The sequence below is a fragment of the Daktulosphaira vitifoliae genome, unplaced genomic scaffold, assembly GCF_025091365.1.
Source record: "Daktulosphaira vitifoliae isolate Bord-2020 unplaced genomic scaffold, ASM2509136v1 Scaffold_3, whole genome shotgun sequence".
Classification (NCBI taxonomy): domain Eukaryota; kingdom Metazoa; phylum Arthropoda; class Insecta; order Hemiptera; family Phylloxeridae; genus Daktulosphaira; species Daktulosphaira vitifoliae.
This window is the reverse complement of record NW_026099574.1, coordinates 6,757,585-6,782,992: the sequence shown is the minus strand read 5'-3', so window position 1 is coordinate 6,782,992 and position 25,408 is coordinate 6,757,585. Positions and strand designations below refer to the sequence as shown.

General features: G+C 30.7%; 1 protein-coding gene across 4 annotated transcripts in view; it reads left to right on the top strand.

Moving 5' to 3' along the window:
- Window positions 1–1,947: 1,947 nt before the first annotated feature.
- LOC126903072 (uncharacterized) overlaps window positions 1,948–25,408 on the top strand; it is a 38,288-nt gene continuing 14,827 nt past the window's right edge. For 2 of the 4 annotated variants that reach the window (XM_050681037.1, XM_050681036.1), the window contains exons 1-7: window positions 1,948–2,105; window positions 2,215–2,247; window positions 2,492–2,521; window positions 5,852–5,899; window positions 6,099–6,149; window positions 9,707–9,770; window positions 9,902–9,978. In XM_050681037.1, the coding sequence (XP_050536994.1) occupies window positions 2,016–2,105; window positions 2,215–2,247; window positions 2,492–2,521; window positions 5,852–5,899; window positions 6,099–6,149; window positions 9,707–9,770; window positions 9,902–9,978 (393 nt within the window). In that variant the 5' untranslated portion in view covers window positions 1,948–2,015. Of the gene's footprint in view, window positions 2,106–2,214; window positions 2,248–2,491; window positions 2,522–5,851; window positions 5,900–6,098; window positions 6,150–9,706; window positions 9,771–9,901; window positions 9,979–15,094; window positions 15,206–18,572; window positions 18,639–25,408 lie in introns of those variants that run through there. The other 2 variants (XM_050681040.1, XM_050681041.1) reach the window with 2 other exon arrangements.

Here is a 25,408-nt window from a genome sequence, read left to right as displayed (position 1 = left end):
GCCACACACTACCCCAACAGATAAACCAGTTGTGGCATGTCGCGCTCTTGTTGAAGAGATGAAAACTACCAAACTGTTTCACCACGACTGAACATATAATACCAATGTTAAATCCTAAAAATGCGTTAATAAGTAAATGAATATCTCACAATAATTCTACCCAAAGTAATTATAATTGTTGTTTAGTTAAATTTGTGTTTAATTTTTTTAGCCATAAAGTGATATATCTGATATTATGCAATTTAATGATGAATAGGTTCAAAGTTTATTTCAATTAATTAGTTTATATAAATAAATAATAAATAATATTAATTTTTATGGTATAATTAATATGGTAAATAATTATTTAATTTCGTACAGCTGCCTCAAAATACTATTGTATAATATTTTTAATGTCATTTGTCATTTAAACAATACTAACTTACAAAAAGATGCACCACCTAAAATATGTAATACGCTAAAATAAAATATGCCAATAAATAAAATATTTTAGTATACAAAAAATAAATAAAATGTTTTAACGACATAACTAACTCATAAAGTAACGCCTATATGTGGATTATCAACTAAGTCTAGTCAATCGCATTTAACAATTAATTAAGATGTTTAACTTCCAAGATCACACTATGGATCGCTACACTTAATAGGCTTCTATTAATGTGACCTCTACATGAATAAAAATAAATAAATAAGATTTATTGAAATATTTATTTCTTTTTTATGGGTTATTTTATTTTTGTGTTTCATTTAGCCACTATATAAAACCATTAATGAGAGTTGAATCATTTCAATGAAATTAATTAAATTACTGTTACAATCCGTACCGTCGCTGGATATTGCAGGATCTAATGCAAAATGCATTCACGAGGCTTTTTTTTTAGCTTCGATGCGAAGCGGAGAAGTTATTAATTGTACTACGATGTGTTTTTTTTTTTTTTTTAAGAAGAAGTACGTCAGAGGTAAACATTTTTGCTAACATTAAATTCAAAAAACAATTTTGAATAATTAAATTTAACGTAAATAACTTGAAAGTATTTGTATTGTTATTATTTATGTAAAAATAATGTATTGAAATCCTAGTTCCCAGAGTGACTCTTTCAATACTTTACATAAACTTTATTAATTAACTACATATAAATGAAGGTATGGCACCACTTTAAACACGTCCATGTACGTACTGACAAGGTGCCGATAGTGTCGGAAACGACTTCTGTAGGGTCAAGCGACGAGGGTGTGAGGTGATTATAAACTACGTGGAGCTTGACCGGGCTACACACGTAACTTTTAAAAAATTTATTTAGATGTTATGTAATCACTAAGTTTGTAAAAAAAAGTTAACATTTAACATACGGTTATACTAAAATAATATTTAGAAATAAATAATGTTTTTTGTTAACAAAAATATCTGCTGTAGAAAGTAAAAATTGCGCTTTATCATAAAATTCTACCTACCTAACACGACCCGTAACAGCGCACTTTTCATCTAACCCAACCTAACCGGTTCTAAATAATAATATAGTTTATTTACTCGAAATAAAGACGTTTAAGATGTGAAACATTTTTATACTTTTTAGGTGCAAATGTAGGAAATGATCCACCTAAAATCTGTTTCAGTACCTACAATAATTATGAAAATTGTATAAATACATTTTTATATAGAAATATTTTTTATAAATTGTATATAGTTTTGTATATCAGAGTCTTCTAAACTTATTAAAATAGACATTTTTAACAAAGTAAATACCAATATTTTTTACAATTCATGCATGAGTAATAACATCATTTATATATTTTCGTCATAAAATATCTAAAAAGTCTATAATGGTACTGTTTAAAAAAATTCACTTATATTTCTATTATTTGTTTCTATTATTTGTTTTTTTTATTTATGGTTTTTAATAATTTATTTACTTCAAATCCTATAAAAATGCAAAAATGTAATGGAAAATTATTAAAATATATTCAAAGATAAAAGTCAGTGAATTACATTAATTAAATCTTAATATTCTTGAAAAATGATTTACAAAACGTATTCTTGTGTTTTAATTTTAGTTTGTTGTTTTTATTTTAAAGATGTCTTTGCAAATATATTTATAAAGGACAATGTAATTTATATAAAGTTTATTAAACTATGTTTGATTCAATAATTTAGTTAAAAAACTTTTTATTTAACTTTTATGTATTGTACATTCAGATATGTTTTTTTTTTTTTAGACTGGAACACTAATTTGTCATATGACGGATGATGTAAGTTAGATCATTGCTAAAATTAGCGTCAATACATTTTATGAATTAAACTTTACTTTAAAATTCAAATCAATATTATTTATATTCAATGATTATACAGGGTGTATAATTGTACAGGGTGAACACTCTGTATAATAGCTTGTACAGACTTTAATTGTGTTTATAGTATATTGCTAACACATAGATTATATTTCATTTTGCAATTTTTAATAAAAACATCTTGTCAATTTTCTTTTTTTTTTAGAGTTCCAATCAATTTGGGAATCTTAATATGGTAAGAAATTATTTTATATAAACATTGTAATATGTTTTAATATTAGATCAATACGGGATAATGATGTGAGGGGCATTGATCCAAAGTCTGCCCCAGCAAGAAAGAAGGTCGGTACTTAAAACTGACCACCAGATGAGATGATGGACTACCCCCACCTCCACGTGGTCCAACCCGAACAACGAACCCACCGCTTGTGTACGGCTAACGAGGAAGGCAGCGCCGCGTTGTGATTTGGCTATAGATTAATATCGGGTCGTATCACAACGCGGTGGTAAAAAGATTTTAAGGCGACATGGACCGCCCTGAAGTAATGCTTCACGGCAGTTCCAGGACGGTTCACATTAAGTCGGTTATTGGAGAGAAAAAAAAGGGATAATGATGTGCAGGTTATTATTAAGTTAGGTATTTTGTTTTAGTTCGATGCGAAGCTGAGAAGGTATTAATATTACTATGATGTGTTTTTTTTTTGTGTCTGTGAACACTCAATCTTAGCTCTCACTGGACCGATTTTGATGAACAATATGTCAAAAAATCACAAATCATATCTAGTCGAAGACATTACCCTGAAAAATTGAAAAAAATTCTCTCTTTCCCGTAAATGGGAGAAACCTCCAATAAAATTTAAAATTTAAAAATCGTTAATTTTCGAAATTTTTTCAATTTTTTTTACTAAAAACTGCCATAACTTTTTCAAAAATGAATATATCAAAATAACTTTTTGTTTTTTATAGATGCTTGATGTCTTTACCTATCATTTGGTATATTTTTTTCATCAATTTAACCCTTTATCTGCCCAAAGTGGGGGATTTAAAATGACAACTTTTTTACAAAAAATTAACTTTTTCAACTTAACTTTTGAAAATGTTCCGGTAGGTCTGACACTTTTATATATATCTTGAATTAAAGCTAATGTAATGTACTTTATTATAAAAAAAAAATTTTGACCTCTGGACTTGTCTTCGTGCTGTAAATCGCTACCAAATGCTATTTTGTGTGAAAATTATTGATTTTACTTTTTACATTTTTAACTTTATAATGCTATAACTTATTGAAAAGTGTATGGATCCACACAATTTTTTTATGAGATATAATATTTTTTAATAAACCCTTTTTCATTCAACATATTTTATCTTAATCAAGATATCATTAAGGAACCAGCAGATCATGTAGCTTTTGGAATAAAACACCAATTTTTTTAAAATTAAACATTATCTAAAGATTTGCATCGAAGCGTTTATTTTTGATAGTGATTTTAATCACTGTCAGATATCATTATACTTGATCCAACTATGCCACGTCACCACTGTGCTGGGTTTTTTTAAATTTACGACATGCATTATTGCGAATCGCCCTGAAACTGCCATTAGGCATACCTAAAGTGTTCGCGCCATCTCTATAACTCACAACACTGTGTGGCCTTTATCATTATCCGGGTCTAAAAATCGGGTCCGTTACACGGGCCGCATCACGTGTAGATAGATGAATGACTTTGCGAATGTCTTAACACACATAAAGATTTTCTAAAGTGCCGGCCAATTAATATAATAATAATAATTTTAATTATAATTATAATAATAATAATACAATATTAAACCCAACCCAACCAAACTCACCGGTAAAATCCACGCACAGGAGAGTCACAACATAGTGGTGACGTGGTATAATTGGATCAAGTATAATAAAATCTGACAGTGATTAAAATCACAATAATAAGAAACGCTTCGATGCAACTCTATAGATAGTGTTTAATTTAAAAAAATTGGTGGATTATTCCAAAAGCTAAATGATTTGCTATTTTCTTATTTATGTCCTGAATGAAAAAGGGGTTATTAAAAAATATTATTTTTCATAAAAAAATTGTGTTGATCCATACACTTTTCAATAAGTTATAGCATTATAAAGTTAAAAATGTAAAAAGTAAAATCAATAATTTTCACACAAAAATATCATTCGGTAGCCGTTTTCACCATGAAGACAAGTCCAGAGGTCAAATTTTTTTTTTTCAAATTAAAGTACATTACATTAGCTTTAATTCAAGATATATATAAAAGTGTCAGACCTACCGGAACATTTTCAAAAGTTAAGTTGAAAAAGTTAATTTTTTGTAAAAAAGTTGTCATTTTAAAGCCCCACCCGTGGGCAGGTCTAGGGTCAGATTTATAAAAAAAATATACCAAATGCTAAGTAATGACATTAAGCATCTATAAAAAAAAAAAGTTATTTTGATATATTCATTTTTGAAAAAGTTATGGCAGTTTTTAGTAAAAAAAAATTTCGAAAATTAGCGATTTTTAAATTTTTAATTTTTTTGGAGGTTTTTCCCATTAACGGGAAAGAGGGAATTTTTTTTCAATTTTTGAGGGTAATGTCTTCGACTAGATATGATTTGTGATTTTTTGACATATTGTTCATCAAAATCGGTCCAGTGAGAGCTAAGATTGAGCGTTCACAGACACAAAAAAAAAAACACATCATAGTAAAATTAATACCTTCTCAGCTTCGCATCGAAATTAAAAAACAAACATTATAATAATAAATGACTGATTAGAACGCGTCATTTCTCCTCGTGAATACGCCAAAATTGAATACTCTTAAGTTGTACTAAATGTAGATTTTCATTTTCGATAACATCTTACTTTTCAAAGGAATCTATTAGTGGTTGAGATTTCTAATAGGATTTGAGAAGTGAGTGAACCGAACACATATGATGAGATTACCATGTTTATAATTAAATATTTTTTGAAGTAATAATTATAATCCACATTACTTTTTTGCGTCAATTAATAAGAGTATTCTGAAAGGACTTTTGTCTCTGGCTCTGAATTTGATCTTAGAACTTTCAGATTAATTCTAGTTTTTTAGATAATCACTAAATAGTAAAGAGCAGGTTCTTATGTAATAAATAACTAATTAAAAAAAAAAAAATTATTAAAAATCCATTTAAAACTTCAACGTTTAAGAGACACATACAGAATTTAAGATCTATAACTTAAGTTTAATCTACTACATCTATCCTTTAAAGTTGATTTTGGCGGTAATTTTACAATCAAAACTGATATTTTCCCCATAAACTTTTTTGTATTTTACTCCTGCTATTTTAAATTCTTTATAGCTGATTGAATATTTTAAAAATAGTACTTAAAGTATTTAAAAAATATAGTTTTTATATATTAATATAAATAGATACTGATGTAAATGCTGTTAATATTGACAACATGAAAAAACTCTAAATTTTGATATTTTAACAATATTTTAATAAAAATAATCTTTAATTCTAAAATTAAATACAATCCTACATAGTAATATTTAGATTTTTGGATATCATTTCAGAGTTTTGAAAATGTGAAAAGAGTTGTTGCAGAAATATATTTGCGTCAGGTGTGTATCTTGATTAAAAATATTCTTAATAATAGAGTGTGGTTATATTTTTGCTTATTTGTAACCATTCTATCAACAAAGTTTTGAGGACGTACCTTCGTATAACAGTAATAATAATAATAAATAAAATACTCTAAATATTTATTGTATGTAATTTTAGTAAAAATTTAAAAAGTGCTTACATTTTATTATTTTTTAGGATAATTATAATAGCAGTCAAAAAAATGAAAAAAAAATAGAACTTACAATTGTATGTTATTTTTATTATAAGTGTGTAAATTTAAACACATAATTTTTATATATATATATAATGCACGTAATCGTTAAAAAACATTTACAGGGTAATTATTTATTGATTAAATAATTAATCAAAAAATAAATATAATATTGAGAATTTGATTTTTGATTTATTTTAGTTCTATGCTTTAGTCACTTTATAAGGGTGTCAACTTTATTTGTTCATAATTTATTTTCATTTATTGAAATTCGTATATCTTGGTGAGAGGAGGGCTGCCTTTATCATCAGTCATAACTTTAATGATAAGGGATGAACATGAAAAATCTTTTATGGTTGTTAAATTAACTAAAACATGGAACTAAAAGAAATCACAAGTAAAAGTCTCTATATTATACATGAACAATATTATAAAATGTAATGTATTTATTGTTGTTAAATTAATTAAGTGGTCAATAATAAAAAAGTCATACTATGGAATATATTTATTTTTAAAATAACTTTAGGAAATATAATTACTTGATTATACAAAACACAGATTGATAAGTATATAATGACTATCTTAATTGGCGACGAATATGTATTGCATATCAATACTTTTTATGAATGATATTGGGTTCAGTGATATTAACGGTCAAAATAGATCATTCAGAGTTAACGCATCACTGAACCAGCTATAACTGGACTGTGTTAAATTTAATTCAAAAATTTGACCTCTGGACTTGTCTTCACGGCGAAAATGCCTACCGAATGCTATTTTCGTGTGAAAATTCTCAATTTTATTTTTTATATATTTAACTTTATAATGCTATAACTTATTGAAAAGTTTATGGATCCACACAATTTTTTTATGAGAAATAATATTTTTTAATAAACCCTTTTTCATTCGACTTAATTTATCTTAATTGAGATATTAATAAGGAACCAGCAGATCAAGTAGCTTTTGGAATAAAACACAAATTTTTTTAAGATTAAACACTATCTAAAGATTTGCATCGAAGCGTTTATTTTTAATAGTGATTTTAATCCCTGTCAGATATCATTATACTTGATCCAACTATACAACGGCACCACTGTGCCGCGACCCCCCTGTGCTGGGTTTTTTATGAATGATATTGGGTTCAGTGATATTAACGGTCAAAATAGATCATTCAGAGTTAACGCATCACTGAACTAACTATAACTGGACTGTGTTAAATTTAATTCGAAATCAAAAATATCGATCTCTATTATTTATAAAAAGTACAGGTAAATTATTGAACTAAAAAAGTTATCTTGACTGTTTTTCATGACATATTTTAAATAATCATTGTAAATTATTTCACAAATAAGTGGGGAAGTCCGTTAGTAAGATAGTTAGGTAAGGGTAACAGTTATTATTTTGGGCAAAGATAAAGTTGTGCGTGCAGCCCAATTGCACACTATTAACCAACGGGTTACTTGGCCGATCGTAAAGATGGTATTATTGTCAACGTCATGATTCCCTAAACACACATGCCTTTTTTTCCTCTTTTAATTATTAGGTTCCTTTTATTGCTTATTATGATAGAATGGTATCTTATTTATTTCAGAATTGATTTTGTTGTAATTTGTAGTTTTTTTTTTTTAATCATTTTTTCCTTACTCAACTGTTATTGTATTTAAATAATAATTTATTTTTATAAGACATGTCGTTATTGTTTTAGTTGTGTGTTCTATTTTGTAGATGTAATACTTTATGTTACCTTAATTTAATAATCGTTGTTTATAACTATTTAATTTATGAATATCATAACTGACCGTGAAGACGTGTGGGGTGAAGAACCAAAACTCATTGTCATTACACCATTAAGATGTATCTTCTAAGGTTCTTTGAGTAAACAACTGTAGCCCTTCAAAGGGGGGAGTATGTTGCGGCGAGTTACGTGTAGCTTCGTTTAACTTCCAACCCAAGAAAAGAAACCAGTTTTACTCGTATAATTGGGGAAGTCGTTTGTTGACCGGTGATAGTCGTCGGCTTATCTACCAGTTGTACCAGTGTATGGTTTAGTTAATTAGATACATCGGTGCCGCCAATAGTTGTCCCGTGACCTTAGCGGTATTATGACGGTATACAGGATGGCCCACAACTCACTGACAACTTAAATAACTTTTGATCCAGTTAATATTTTTAGCTGATTTTTTTTTTAAATATTAGTTAGACGTTAGGTCTATAGCTATATCTCAATAATTAATTTTTTTACATTTTATTAAAAATATTAATTATTTTTAAATTTTAAATAAAAAGTAAAAAAAAAATCTAAGATAGCTATTTTGTAGAGTAGAATTTAAGAAAAATTTTAGTAAAAAAATATCTTATTAATATTCAGTAGTAAATATTCTGTAGCGTTTTGAAGTTTGTGAAAATTTGAATTTTCATGTACTATTTTACGGTATTAAACATTGAAATACGTATTGAGAAAAGGACAGAAGAAAACGCTATCTTTTCAATATACTTTTGAATGAGAGTGATAAGTAATAATTGCCTTATCTAATTTCTTATCATGGTATTTATGCCAAGTTTGTAATGTATACATACTATCATCATATGTATACACAGTAATCATGAAAAGATAGCGTTTTCTTCTGTCCTTTTCTCAATACGTATTTCAATATTTATAACCGTAAAATAGTACATGAAAATTCAAATTTTTGCAAATTTCAAAATGCTACAGAATATTTACTACTGTATATTAATAAGATATTTTTTTACTAAAATTTTTCTTAAATTCTACTCTACAAAATAGCTATCTTAGATTTTTTTTTTATATTTTATTTAAAATTTTAAAATAATTAATATTTTTAATAAAATGTAAAAAAATTAATTATTGAGATATAGCTATAGACCTAACGTATAACTATTATTAAAAAAAAAATAAGCTAAAAATATTAACTGGATCAAAAGTTATTTAAGTTGTCAGTGAGTTGTGGGCCACCCTGTATGTGAATACGGTGGATTTACCCTTCGTGTAATCGATTGTATAATTGAGTCCAAGTTGCCTCCGTCAAACGGTTGGAGTTGGTTGAATAGACCAGTTCTCATCCGATCACTGAAGTTATGCCTAGGTCACATTATCAAATTCAACGAGACTTATGAATTCTATACCTGTATTCATTTTGTTTCATTGTAATATTTAGTTGATTATTAGTAATGTAAATGGGGACGCTCAAACATGACTTGATTATGTTAATTATATATTAATATTGTAGTTATAGACAAATCCTCTTTTTTTGGCTTCTCTAACTAATAAAGTTATAGGACTTTCTTTTATTCATTCCCTAACTCAGTCAGGCCCACCGAGATTTAGGAGCCATTAGGCTAACACATACTTAAGCACACATTATCTTTATAAAACTGCTGAGGTTGGTTCATTAGGACTTTTTGAAAACCAACAGAGAACAAATATTTTAATCTGAAAATCATTTATTTTATTTACCAAAAGTTTTTTCAAATGACGGAGGTTATTTAAAAATAAGATTCAATTATGTTTTTGGGCTTTTTATATCATATAAAATCTTCTTTTTTCATTAATTACTGTTATTTGTATTTTAAGACGTTCAAAGAAGACAACATAATTTTATATTACAGAAAAGACCGTGAAATTTGCTCATACAATGGTTTGTATAGATCATGTTGAATAAAATCCGTTTGTTATTTGTTAAAAAATTTTACTTTATTATTAAAACAAAACAGAAAAGCGTCATAATATATTTAAGAAAATTAACACATGAAATCATTTTATTTATAGAAAATGGTACTATAAGATTGAGGGAAATTATTCAAGATTTGGGTTATGATATTGAATTTAAAGTATTTGAAAACATTGTGAGTTTTAATTGTTTATTCAAATTTAATTTATTCAAAAATTATAAGTCATAGATCTTTTATGGTTATTTTAGCTTCGATACGAAGCTGAGAAAGTATTAATTTTACCATGATGTGTTTATTTATTTATATTTTTTTTGTGTCTGTCACTACTTTTTTTCAGCTCTCACTAGACCGATTTCTTTTAACAATACGTTAAAAGATCACAAATCGCATCTAATTGAAGACATTACCCTTAAAAATTGAAAAATTTTCCCTCGTTCTCCGCAAATAGGGGAACTCTCCAAAAAAATTACAAATTTAAAAATCGATAAATTGTGTCATTTTTTTTTTAAACTTCCATAACTTTTTCAAAAATCAACAAATCAACATATTTTTTTTTAAACTAAAACCTTAGATATTCCCCTTTTATTTGATATCATTTTTTTGAAAATTTAACACTTAACCTGTTCATGGGGGGAGGGGGGAATTAAAATTGCTACTTTTTTACAAAAACTAACTTTTTCAACTTAATTTTTGAAAATGTTCCGGAAATACTGCGTTCTTTAAACATATATAAAATTAAAGCTTATTTTATGTACTATAAAATAAAAAAAAAAATTTGTCCCGACTACCTATCTTTTATGCGCAAATAGCAACCGCATTCAAAAATATGCTATTTTTCTATTAAAATGCTAGGTTTTGTATTTTATTTTATTTTAAAATATCTTAATAGGAGAATATATTGACTTTCATGAATATTATATAATTTAATTGACATAGAATAAAGTTCAAAAGACATAAGAAATTAAACTTATTAAATTTTTTTTACTTTTTTAAAGTTAAAAAAGTAATTTTTAAATTTGATTTCGCTTAAATAGCCAATTTTTTTATGTCACGAAAGCTACGAACAGTTGCCGAGTTGGTAACATTTGTGTTTTACATGTTTAGGATACGAGGTTCAAATCCGTCTGTGGCAAATAAAATTTTGCATTTTTTTTGAGTTAGAATAAAATTTTCAAATCATTTGATATTTATCTCATTTAGATTTAATAACTTCAATAAATATAAAGGATCCTATCACTATAGTCTCCCCTAGTGAGAAGAAATTTTTTATTCATGTTAATATTATTTTGCTATGTAGTTTTTTTTTGTGGCTATGATTTATTTTGCCAACTCTCACTTGACCTACTTTTTTCAACGATACGTCAAATGATTACAATTCGTATTTAGTTTAAGTTATTACTCTTAAAAATAGAAAAAATATTCCTTATTCAAATAAAAAGTAGCTTAACCAGATTTTTCATACAAACAATTAAAATCATTAATTTCTAATATTCTTAAAGTATTTATTGTCGAATTAGATTTCATATGATAAAAGTATTCAACTACAAAAGTAAATAATTTTACTTTATAATTTATTAATTTTTTAACTCTATTTTTGTGTGCTATTACCAGTCTATAATATTCCAAATTTTTTTGTAATATGTTGCTATATAAATCATAAATTAAAAAAAAAAAATGATTTTTAGTTTCACCTGAATTTAACGATAGATTTTTAAAATTATAATCAAATTTTATAATACGCTCAATTGAGTAAATCTTTTTAACAACTTTGTTTTGATTGGTTTATTTAGTTAAAGTAAATCATTAAAATTAATTAAGTTCTTGATATTTCAATTGCAGAATCTTTTCAAACACCAAAAGTTACTAGGAAATTATTACTATTATTTCTATTTAAGTTATCTATTACAATAAAAATGTAAAAAAATCTAACTTTTCTGATAAATTTACTGTAAATAGTAATTATAAAATTCCCTGATTGCATATTAATCTTAACAATTTAATTTTTTTCTATTTAATAATGTAAATTTCAAACTTGCAAGTTGAGCTAAATGTTATGGTATTACATTCTTTTTTTTTTTTATTAAAACTTTCACTTTAAAGGACAAAAAAAAAGTAGGTTCAAAATGATTACTTTTATCATATTAAAAATCGAAATCAATAATAATTTAAAAATAATTAATTTTAAAAATTGTAAATATATAATTATAAGAATTACTAATCAGGCTTTAATTAAGGAAATAGAAGTTGATGTTGCTTTTGTAATTATCCATCAATTTCTTAGAATTAAACACTATCTACAGATTTGCATCGAAGCGTTTCTTATGATAGTGATTTTAATCACTGTCAGATTAAATCTATACTGATCCAACTATGCAACGTCCCCACTATGCCGCGACCCCACTGTGATGGGTTTAATTTATATAAAATTTGTATCTTTTTAAGCACACGAATACAATAAATGGTAATTAACTCGTGATGAGTCCTACATAAACGACAGATATTTTTTGGTTTATTAATAAATCATATAATAATTATTTAAAATTAATTTTTATAACTGTAAAATTAAAATTCTCGTAAGCCTTTTTGAAATTTAATTATCAAAGAAACAAATTTTCTTATAATTACAACAACAATATGTATATTTGAATCTGTAATTTTGACTCTATATATATTAGCTTTAATCTGTAGTATGATAAAATATAGGATTATATACAGGGTGATTCATTAAAGATAAGACACTCGTTTACTCAGTAACTATTGAAAATTTAAAATTTTTGGTAAGGAAAATATTGTTTGATTCAAAAAACACTACAATAATATGTAGTAAAAACATGATATTTTTCATCCCTTCAAGGTTAAAAAACATTAACTTGAGTTTTTTTAAATGAGAACACATATTTTGAATTTAATAAAATTTTTGAGTTTTTAATTTAATAGCAAATGGCATTTGAATTTTTAATATAACGTTATTCGTTTATTAAATATAAACATTTAAAGTTTCAAATTTTTGAGTTAATATACATGTATAATACACTAGAGATTAAAATTACAAGTAGCTAATTGTTTTTTTATGACATTGCTGTCACAGTCACGGATTGTTCATTATCAATTATGACTATCAATAGATATACATTCCGTATTGTCAGTTAGTGTATTTATAAACTCACAACAATGTGCTTTACTACCATTGATAATAACAATGCTTTGTACCTGCTAATATCGATGTCATAAAAAACCAATTAGCTACCTGTAATTTTAATCCCTAGTGTATTATACATGTATATTAACTCAAAAATTTGAAACTTTAAGTGTTTATATCTAATAAACGAATAAAGTTATATTAAAAATTCAAATATCATTTACTAACAAATTAAAAACTCAAACATTTTATTAAATTCAAAATATGCGTTCTGTTGTATTTAAATATGTAGATCAATCTTTTGTTCTAACTTATATTTTTAGTAGTTCAATAATAACGCAAAATGTAGTTAATAAAGATATAATCAATCAAAATAAAAACATATAAAATATTGATACACTTAAAACCGGATAAAAAAATAATACACAAAATAAAAACTTAAAGTCACAAACGTACCACACGGAAAGAGATTACCTTCGGTACTCCCGAGGTCTTCTCTTTCTCCCCTTTTAATTCATTCCGTTTCATCTTATATACTAAAATATTTTGTTTGTCTTTTTATAAAATTCATATAGTAATCATTTTCAAAAAGGTTTATAAATATTTACTTCCTGATCTAGTAACAATAATTCGGGGAATTACAATTAATCCAAACATTACAAAAGTGTTCTACTTCTAGGTTTACAAATAATAGACTATATTATATTTTAGTAATAATAGATCAAGAGATTCATAATGCCATAATTTTCAAAAATGTTTATAAATATTTACTTCTTGGTTTAGTAACAATAATTTGGGGAATTACAATTAATCTAAACATTACATAAGTGTTCTACTTCTAGGTTTACAAATAATAGACTATATTATATTTTTGTAATAATAGATTAAGAAATTCATAGTTAAACCAAACATTACAAAAATGCTTTGTTTTCAGTTTTATAAAATAATGACCTATATTACAGTTCCCATTTAATAAAAATCAAGTTAATGTTTTTTAACCTTGAAGGGATGAAAAATATCATGTTTTTACTACATATTATTGTAGTGTTTTTTGAATCAAACAATATTTTCCTTACCAAAAATTAAAAATTTTCAATAGTTACTGAGTAAACGAGTGTCTTATCCTTAATGAATCACCCTGTATATAGTGTATGATACAGAACGCCTTTAGAAGGATCTAGTTGACCAGTTGTTACAAAGATCATTGATTATATTATTTCGTGGGACAGCTGATCACAAGCATCCTGCTTTACTCGCCCCCTTGCCAACCTATCACGGCAAATCCATGACCTCCGTGTCGGTTTTCATCCGCGTACACTTCATTGTCGTAAGTCAGTCAGTCGATTTGTTTTATGTGTCATTCTTTTTCTGTAGCAAGCGCCTTCGCTTTAATAGGAAATTGTTTGGCCATTGTACGCCATAGTTTTTTATTATTTGTTTATTGCACCCTTGTGCTCAAAGTTTACGTACCCATGCACGCCACTAGTGATTGGGACCTGACCATTACTAAATATCTGCATTGCCGTAGTCGCCTTTTCGCGTCTCTTCTCATCTACCATTATGTACCTGGATTTACACTCGTCATACTCAGATGTTCGAAACCATTACCACAAGATCTCATACAGTCCACTCGTCATCATCAACAGCTTCATCTATTCAGCTGAGTTTATATTATTTTTTAATGTTATTTATTGTTTGTCTTAATTGAGATTAACTATTTTGTTTTATGCCGCTTCGCGGGTCATTAGTATTTAAGGTTCCCACGTTACCACTTTAATTTAAGATACTCTCTGAGGAATTTCTAATATATGTGATTATTTCTTATTTAATTATTGTCTACTCTCGTTTACTTATTGGATTTATAGTTAGGCGTCATCTCCTAGGTAATCCACCCCCGCATCAATATCAACGTTTTTTAAACAAGCTTAAGGTAAAACGGCATTCTAGTGCGGTGCACAACTAGCGGTCCTATGGTCTAGCTGCCTCGTACACAACATATAGAATAAATGATTCATTGATCATTATATTTTTTCTGAAATAATAAAATATATAGAGAACTTTTTATCTTTTTTTATTATTCTACTGTAATAGATAGATTAATCGTTTAACTATTCGATCTATTCATCACTAAATTTTTTTTTACTCAATTAGGAACAGCGGCGTAAAGTGTGAACAGAATCCATATAACAAATTTTTTGAACATAATTTATTTTGCAACTGAATGACTCAATTAAAATTTTTCTGCCATAAATATTTTATGATTTACCCTATAAAATTCATTTTCAACTTAATTAATGCTAATTCCTATGTAATTTTCAAGTTATAATATATTCAAATTTTGGGGACAGTTATTAGAATTTTCTAAAAAAATACAAAAAGTAATGTTTATATTGGATCGCAATAATGATATACATTTCTACATGGACCAATTGATAAATTCAAAGAGTAAAAGACTACTTAAATTAAAAGGATTGGCAGAAGAATGTGCAAAATATTTTATGAATTATGAAGAATTGACAAAATATCATTTTAAATATGAACTTACATCTTCCGATCTTTATGATAATCCCATACTACCACAAGATTTAATAAATAAATTATTAAATGGATTTCCTAAACAACAAAATGAAAATTCATACAATTTTCATGATATACCAAAAGATTTAGATAAAATAATGGAAAATTTAAAATTAATTTTTAGTTTAATTCACGCAGAATATAACGCAATTGTTTATTAAATTTATAACTTTTCATAAATTATTTGAATAGGGTATAATTTTGGTTTTACATAGTAAATAAGTGTGCTATAATCTGCTTACATTATTTATGCAAATTTAAAATAATAGCAAATACATATTACCTTCTTTTTATTGATTAAATATTAATTAAAAAATAACTTATTTACATATTGATATAAAATATACTATATTATAAATACATAGTGTATTTCAATAAGCAATCAATAAACCCAACCCAACTAAATTCGTACTTTATTAACTTTATCATACTTCTACTTATTCTCAATCCCTTTCTTCCAAGAACTTATCTTCACATCTCTAGTCTTTGATTAATTTTGTCCCTGTTTTCTCCTATTAACACTATATCTCTAGCGAACAACATTCACCTAGGTACCTCACCTTGTTCTTCTCTAGTTATTTCATCCATCCCTAAAGAATATAAGTAGGGTCTTAATCAGAACTTTGATGCGCTCATACTCTTATCCTAAAACCTCTATTATACTACCTACACTTTTTATCATGGTATAAGTGACCCTACACATATCCTCTATTATATTAATGTACCCTTTCAAGGCTTCTTGTCTCATTAATGACCACTTTAAGACCTCTCCTAGTACTCTATCATATGCTCTCTCGAAATCTATAAATACAATTAGTTTAGTTTTAGTTTTAGTTATTATCGAGGTGGACATAATGCCCATGCACTCAGACCTGTTGGTCTATTGTGCGCACCTCATTCCGAATTGTCTTGATTCGGTTTACCCACCTAAGTTTTATCACCAAAGTGTTAATACATTATCAACCATAAAGTCACCTCTAAAGATGACCAAAGAGTCCTGTCTTTCTGGCGAAATTAAGTATCTCTCTGGGTTTTAGGTTTTTAATATCCTCTTTTTCAGGAAAAGGTTTATTTAAGTAGTTTGATCTTAGTGTGGACAAGGCTTCACATTCGCACATGATGTGAAATGAGTCTTCCTCTTCTACTCTACACTTCCTGCACAAAGGTTATTCCGATACCTCCATTGCGTTAAGATGTTTAAGCAGGTGACCATGTCTTGTCAGTAGACCAGTCAGGGTGCTTATTTGATGTCTAGTCATGCTATTAAGATCACCCAGCAATAAACCAGGGGTCTTGATAAACATTTTAGATTGTCTAGGTACTACCAAGTACTTCCAGATTTTCCTGTGTTGTTCTCTGCACCAATTCTTGGGTAATGCTTTGAGCGATTGCTCAGTGAGTCCTACCACTGGTTCTGGTCCAAAATAGTNCCACTGGTTCTGGTCCAACATAGGTGTTCTCTGCTCCTTTCCTGGCTAGAAAGTCAGCATTCTCATTTCCAGTGACACCGTTGTGTCCCGGTACCCACGCTAGTGTAACTTTGTTGAACCTCGATAGTGATTCTAAAGTTTCCCTGCATTCGAGGACCAGCTATGAATTCACCTGATCGTTACAGAGTGCTTTCAAAGCCGCTTGACTATCACTTAAGATAGTTATCTTCCTATTTTTGTATAACAGCAGGTTCTGAGCCCCTACCAGTATCGCCATCACCTCTGCTTGGAAAACAGAGGGTGTTGTGCCCAATGACATACTGACATTTATTCGTGGCTTTAAGCCCCAAATCCAGCACCTACCTTTCCTGATTTTTTGGTTCCATCTGTATATATCACAAATCCTCCTTTTTCAGTCAGGTGGTTAATATTCCATTCTCTACGTGTAGTGATCTCCACTTTGTAGGGAATGTTATTCTTAAGAACCGGTTTGATATAGTCCAAGGGATTTGGACTCTTTTTTTACTCTAAAAAGCCCTGGTCTATCTCTTTTAGTATTTTACCATGTTTTGTTGTATCACTATCCAAAGTCCACATACCTAAGTTGTGGAATCTTAGTGATGTAGCTTTGGCATGAGCTTTCACCTCTAGATGCAGAGGAGGCAATCCAAGTAGTGCCTCTAATGCGAACATTGGTGTAGTTCTTAATGCTCCCGTGCTGGCAATAGCAGCCATTCTCTGTATGCGACTAAGTTCTTTCCTAGCTGTAATGAGTACTGTAATATCATAGGTTTAATCACTGACATGTACAACCAATACATAAATCTTGGTTTAAGACCCCATGTCTTTCCCAAGGCTCTGCTGCAAGTCCACAATGTGGTCATTGCTTTTTTGATTCTTGACTCAACATGTGATTTCCATTTTAGCTTACTATCCAAGATAATACCAAAGTATTTTACTTCCGATTTTAAGCTAATTTCTTGTCCATTCAGAGTAAGAGTGTCCAGACTTTCTAGTCCCAATAAATACCATAGACAGCTTTTTTCTTTTCCCTATACTTTTCTATTAGTTGTCTTGCGCATAAAATTGACTCCATCTTTGACATCCCAGGCAAAAAACCAAACTGGTTCTTTGTAACCGTTATTTTGTTCTCTTATTCTTTTGTATATTACCTTTCCCAAATATTCATACTATGACTTATAAGCTTTATGTTTCTATAATTTCTATGTCTTCTTTGCCTTTAAATATAAGATATTAAGATATTTAATTTAATTTTTTTTAAAATAAGTTTTACATTTTCTATATTATAAGTTAGTTAAAAATGTATGTTGAAGAAATCTAAAACAATAAAGTTTGTACCCATATAAGAGATAAAAGACGAACCTAAAAAATATTTAACAATTTATAAATTTAGAGATAAATAGTACTCAACTAAGGCCCAGGAAATATTTCTAAAATTATTATTACTTTATGAATAATATATTGATCAATGATAAATCTATCACTCTTTAAAGTTAATTAATCAACATTTTAAATAATATTTGACATGATGTTTATGTAACAGTTTTTACATTTATTAAGTTCATAATTTTGTATACAATTATTTATATTTCTAATTTTAGATTAAAAGTAATAACAGTGCATTAAGAATTAAATAAATATAAATGACAGCATATATTAATCAAAAATAATATTTAAATAAAAATTTTAAACATCTAATGAAATATAAGAAACATTACTCTAAAAAAAAAGAATAAATTTAATGTAGAAAAAATGTGCTTGAATAATTTGTACCGAAAATAATTAAATTGACATAATAAACAGCAAACATTTTATAAATGCAATTTATTTACTATACTAATGTGTGATAAATAAGTAATAGAAAAATAACTTAACCGGACGGTCTATTAATAACAGTAATTTTAGTATATTAAAGCTACAAATTCAAACAGTTGTTTTCAGCAGATGGTCAGACATTTAAAAAACGGCGACAAAATCAAATTAAGCATATGTTAATAAGCAAACACACTGGTAACGTGTGATATTCATAAATGAATGAATTCAACAGTCTATCCCTTTTAATTATATAGCCTTATAGAAAGCAACGTTGCCAGTTTGCTTATGAACTTATTTCTAACCCCGGGGGAAACGAAAGAAGGAAACTGAGTAACTATTAGTAAAGATAGGATTTCTACTATGTTACCATTTGATAACCGAGTTACGTTCTCTCATGTAATGTACATTATTGACCCTTTAATTTTGTTCATCCGATTATTTGAATTTGTCGCTTTTACTACTTAGCTCGTTTGACTTCAGTATTAATTTTCTCTAATATCTTTCCTTCGAATTCAAATTAATCAATGAATTTGACCCCAATTTATTGTTTAGTTTTTAATTTAGTATTCTACAATTAATTTTTGTATTATATTAGTAATCGGATATTATCATTACATATTTTCGGTCGCATATTTCTACTCGCCTAAGTAACATAAGTTACGAAGTGTTGTCCTAAAAATTGTTATCAGTCATTCATTTACTTTATTTAGTTGTCTATTTAATGATCTATTTAAAAAAATTAAATTGATAATATTATAAAGGGTAGAGAGCATATCTATAACATATTTAATCTATAACTTATTTATCAAACGATACAATTAAAAGTTTTTCTTCGTCCATAATACAGTAAACGAAAAACTTTTTAATGTTTAAGCGAAATAGAATAAAAGAGGACAAACAAATTTCATAGTACTGAAACTCATAGGTGCGTCAGGTTGGTGTAAAATAAGTGCACGAGACGCAGTTTATATTATTCAAGCAACAGTTGAAGCTTAATGTCTTATTATAAATAATTGTTCAGTACATATATGCCGTAATGCTATGCGAATTGAACGGGCTATCTTAATAAGAAAAAAATTTAAAGTTGCCCTGCTATATATGTTACTGTGCATTGGGATGGATAGATTTTACCAACTCTAAATTTAAGAGACTCGGACATTGGTTACCAATTGTGATAACTAGTGAAAATCTAGATTATTAATTAGTATACCGAAACTGAAAAAGTTGATGGAATATGAACAATCTAATGCTGTTTATTGTGCGTTGGATGATTGAGGCTTATTAAACATAGTCTAAAACTCTATGTTGTGATAATACCGTATCTAATATAGAACATTTAAAAGATTGGTGTCCTTTTATGCTCTAAAAAATTACCAGAACAAAAATATGAAAAAGACTTATTGTTTTTACCAACGCCATCACATCTATGAATTGATTTTACGCGGTGTTTTCGAAACAAAACTACTTCATAATATTCTCATGTTTCAAAAATTAAAAAAAAATTGTAATAACATTGATATTTCTAATACGACCTGTGGAATAGATGTCTGAAACGTTTCTACGTTTGTTCTCTTTAAATATGAAAATACAACACAAATTGTTCGACTAATCGATTTATTCTGATTTATTTTTATATAAAGGTGAATATATACATATATTAATTAACTAACTACTATATCAGTCTTATTTTAGAAACTATTTACTTTGGGGTGAGGTAGGGATATAATCCTCTGGATCACGGTTGATAACGAATGGTTATAAACACCGTTGCAGAAAGTTAAGAGGAGTTTTACAAAAAGATAGTTATCTTATGTAAGTGGTGAAATCCAACCCTTTTGGATCACGGTTAGTAAAGCGTTTATTACAAGCACCGTTGCAAAAGGATTAAGGAGGAAACTAGCAATCTTGATCACGGTTGATAACACGATGGTTATTAATCACCGTTGAAGATTATGACTAACCTTTAAAGAAAAGAAATATATAATTTTGATCACGGTTGGTAACGAATAGTTACAAACACCGTTGAAAAGTATATATGAAAAAGAATTAAGTAAAGGAATAAATAAAGAACAATTACTCGATGGAAGGCTGAATGAAAGAAGACTAGTTGACAATAAATATTGCGATCACTAGTAACAAGTAAAGAAATACTAATGTAATACTTTTAGAATTTACAGAGAGAAATGAATAATTAATACGAGTAGTGACAGTGTACTTTATGCTACCCGTCACCACCGGAGTAGTGTAGAACAATTGCCCACATATTATTTATTTTTAAAACTTTCTAAAAACAAAAGAATATTCTAATTTCCTATTTTCGAGTTCTCGCTAAGACTGGTATATAAAATAATCATTACAATAAATATAATAAAAAATAATAAAAAAAATAATAGATAAATACTTTAATTTACATTTTTTGAATAAGGGTTGTCGAACAGCGCTGTCCAGCGGACTTTCTTGCAACTGTCAACCAATGATAAAGCAGTAGCGTAACGCTACATGTCGTCGAATGTTGCTTTGCACTTGAAAATTTACAAAATTATATTTTCCAGTTTTCTCGGGAAATGTTAGAGACGACTGTAAATAATTGCTACAGTTCTCTATAATTTTTTTTAAATGGTGACTCAGATAAAAAAATAAAAATACAATCTCCTGGAGCCATGTACTAAGCTCATTGGATGAGCAAAAAAATATATTCATTTAATTTTTTAAAAAAAATTTTATTACAAAAATTGTTGATATATATCTTTTCATGAGTAATTGATTTTTTTTTTTAAAAAATGTAGTTTCCTTTTCATCGAAGAGTAGTATTTAATTTTTTTAACGTTTCCATATCAATATTGATGGTTTTTATTAACATGGGAAAAAAATTACGAGGTTATGCGGCCGTGGTCGGACATCACTTGGGTGAGACAGTAAGTCATTTCATCGTGAGCCGGTCCACCCACCTGTCAAGCCGATCGGTCGGCGGGCGACAGTGACGACAGAATACCCGTCGCCACTCCGGACACCGTTCGGTACGCCGAAACTGTCCGGATCCTGAGCAGGGCTTCACGGTTTTTGGACGAATACTCAAGAGTATCTGCCCAAACCGGAGACCTGTACAGGAGAACCGAGTGTACGACGCTGACTAAAAGTCTGCGCCGCATCTCTCTCGGTCCTCCCAGATTGAGCATGAGTCCCACCAGGCAATTCATGACTTTCTGGGCCCGCTGGGCCGCACGAGTAATGTGCGGCCCGAACTTTAGACGTTTGTCTATGACAAGGCCCAGATAAGTCATGGAGTCCTTAAGCGGGATCTCCACCCCAAGCACGGCGAGCCGTGGAGGAGTAAACTTGTACCTGCCCGTAAACAAGACCGCTGAATCCAGGCGGAGACTGCGCTGAGCGCGCAGTTCGCCCGAGATCCATCCTCCTCGAACGAGGCGCCTTCCGCCACCATCAGCGTGTCATCTGCTACGTGGACGACACGCACGTGCGGTGGTAGCGGAACGCAGAACACCGCGTCGTACGCGATGTTCCACAGCAGAGGCCCGAGAACTGACCCTTGCGGGACGCCACCCGTAACAGGTCTGATTCTCGGCCCCGCGACATTCTCGTAGGAGATGACCCGATCGCTAAAGTACGACCGGATCATCCGCCTGAGATAAGGAGGCACCCGAAACGCGTCCAGCGCTCCTAGGATGTGTGACCATCGCACGGAGTTGAACGCATTTTGGATGTCCAAGCTCACCGCCACCCCGAAACCCTGCTCAGGTTTGGCCCTGAGGGCCAAATCCCTGAAGAAGGAGGCCGCGTCGTCCGTCGACCTCTCCCTCCGGAAGCCGAACTGGCCATCAGCCAGTCTGCCGTAGTCGGCCAGGTGGGTTTCGATCCGGGTGACGAGCAGCCGCTCGAGGATCTTCCCATGCAAAGCGGTTGATACGACGAGGGGAGACCCTCGGGCTTGTCACCTTACCTCAAAAGAACCAGCCTGGCCTTCTTCCACTTCGTGGGGAATTCATCCTCCGAGAGTCAACGGTTTGCGACGGCGTGTATACAATCCGGGGCGGATGTGTCGGAAAAAGCGTGTCTACCTCGTAAATCACCTCGTCCTCGTCCTCCTTAGCAGCACCATCGGGAGACAACGATTCCCGCTTCTCTACGCTGTCTCTTTGTTCCGCATACGCCATATAGTCGACGGCTTGTCGGAGACCGCACCCCATGGATCTCATTACCTCGCTGTCTTTGTAGCGGGATAATAGCTCTGAGGCGACGAAATGAGCCACGTCCATAAGGCGATCCGCTGCGGCTTCTCCTCGGCGACTCGAAATGCATTTCTCGATTAGCTCAGCTTTCTGGTTGGGATCATCGACATCATCCAGCGGGTTGTACTCTCTAATCCTTTCCGGGGCAAAAGAACGTCCGTCGTCCAGTTCCCTCTGCAACATGCCTAATACAGTGGACACCGAACTCCGGAACGCCTCAAACGTCCGGAATTGGCCACAGGGAAAGCAGTCACTTGCCGACTTCCCGGCCTCCATGTAATGGAGTAATTCTACCCAGCGGGTAAACTCTGATTAAGTCAGGGGCATGTTGTCGCGGAATCGCTCACGCACGGGAAGTTGTCCACCATCTCCTCGGTGGTACTGACACCACCAGCAGTTATTTGGACGCGAACGCCCCTTGGACCCAACCTCACCAGTCCCACGGTTGTGGTACTGTCGCAGGATGACGACCGGGTTGAGCCTGCAACAGCACTCTCCCTAGCCGGTCCTGTAGTCTCCGATACTCCTGTAACCGAAACTGTTTTTTTAACGTGATGACCTTCCATCCTTGATTTTTAAGGTAAATTCTAACCTGCTTTTTACCTACCATCAGGGGATTTGTTTTCAGTGTTACCTTCACCTAGGTGGTCGCCTTACCAGGCTACCGGGCCTACCCGCCCGTTGAATAATTACCCTCGAACGCTACCGCTTATTCGTCCACTTTAAAAGTGGCTTATCTCACGGCTACCCAGCATATCTGCAGGCCATTCCTCTATCCGCAACCTGAGGACGCGCCCGATGTTATGTTATTATTTAAGCTATCCTCTTTCGATTTATGTACTAAATAAATGAAATATAATAAGGATTAGGTAATAAAATAAATAACACAATTTTTTTTTTTTTAGTCAAATATGTATTTAAGTATTCATTAGTTTTATAAATAAAATTTTTTACATTATTTAAAAAAAAAAAAAAATTATAATAGTAGGGTAATTTAGGGGATTCTAGGCCCCCGCCTCACCCCTTCACACACCCACCAGTATTGTGGGTGAGCATGGCCTGGGGGAGGGGCGTGTCATACAGTGAGCGTGGTCTATCAATTGTGGGGGTAAGGAGAAGGCGTGGTCTTATCATAGTGGGGTATGAAGAAGGCGGGTCTTATCATAGAGGAGGGAAAGGGAAGTGTGGTCTTATCATAGTTGGGGTAATGAGGAGGCGTGGTCTCACGATGTTGGAGGTAATAGGTGACGTTTTACCACAATTTGATGGTTCACATATTATGCATCTTATTGTGTTGGATAACAGTGGTCCATGTTTAGACTCGGCGGGGTCTGTAAGATCCGCGACATTATCGACTGATAGAGTATGTTTCTGTTTCTCAAAAAACATTATTAGCGCACATTATTACTCGTCAAATGAATGAATATAAATGATGAAAAACTCAAAAAACCTTAACAGTTATAAATTGAAAATGGTGCGAACAAGACGTGCGGCAAAGCGAAGTGTAGGACGCGGTATTGTTAATTCAATAATTAATCGATTGCCCATTGAAATGCATGTTCCAAGGTATCAGTATTGCGGACCAGGCACAAAACTTAATAAAAGACTAGCACGTGGTGATCATGGAATAAATAAACTCGATGCAGCGTGTCGTGAACATGATATTGCGTACGCAAGAACAAATAATTTATCGGAACGGCATTTGGCTGATTACGAGTTGGAAAACCGTGCTTGGGACCGCGTAAAAGCGAATGATAGTTCATTTGGAGAAAAGGCTGTAGCGTATGCTGTTAGAAATACCATGAAAGCTAAAAGAAAAATTGGAATGGGCTTTGGTGGTGTACTCTGAGTTGAACGTAAAGCTATGCGTAATTCAAAAGATATTAACAATGCAGCAAACTTGGCATTAGCGGCAGCTCGTGTTGCTGTAAAGGGCAAAGAAAAATTTTAAACGCCTCGCACAATCAAAGTACCTAAATTTGGTGGTGTGTTACCACTTATTCCTATTTTTGCTGGACTTTCAGCTTTAGGGTCGTTGGCTGGTGGAATATCGAGTATTGTAAGAGCTGCACACGAAGTCAGATAAAACGTTAATTCGAATAAACCAGTGAAAATCGGTAATGCATTATACATGCATCCATATGCTGGGAAAAAGAAGGGTGGTGGTTCTATTTGCAACATCATAAAACTAGCATTGACACTACCCAAGTGACGTGCACTCAGCGATTTAGATATTATGAAATATGCTGACTCATTCGGGATCAGTCATTTTCGCGGTGTTTTTTCAAGAGATAAGTTGCCTGTCAAGCCCAAAATATACGAGAGTGCAGTTATTAATTTGGACATTGACCGTGGAAAAGGAACGCATTGGGTAG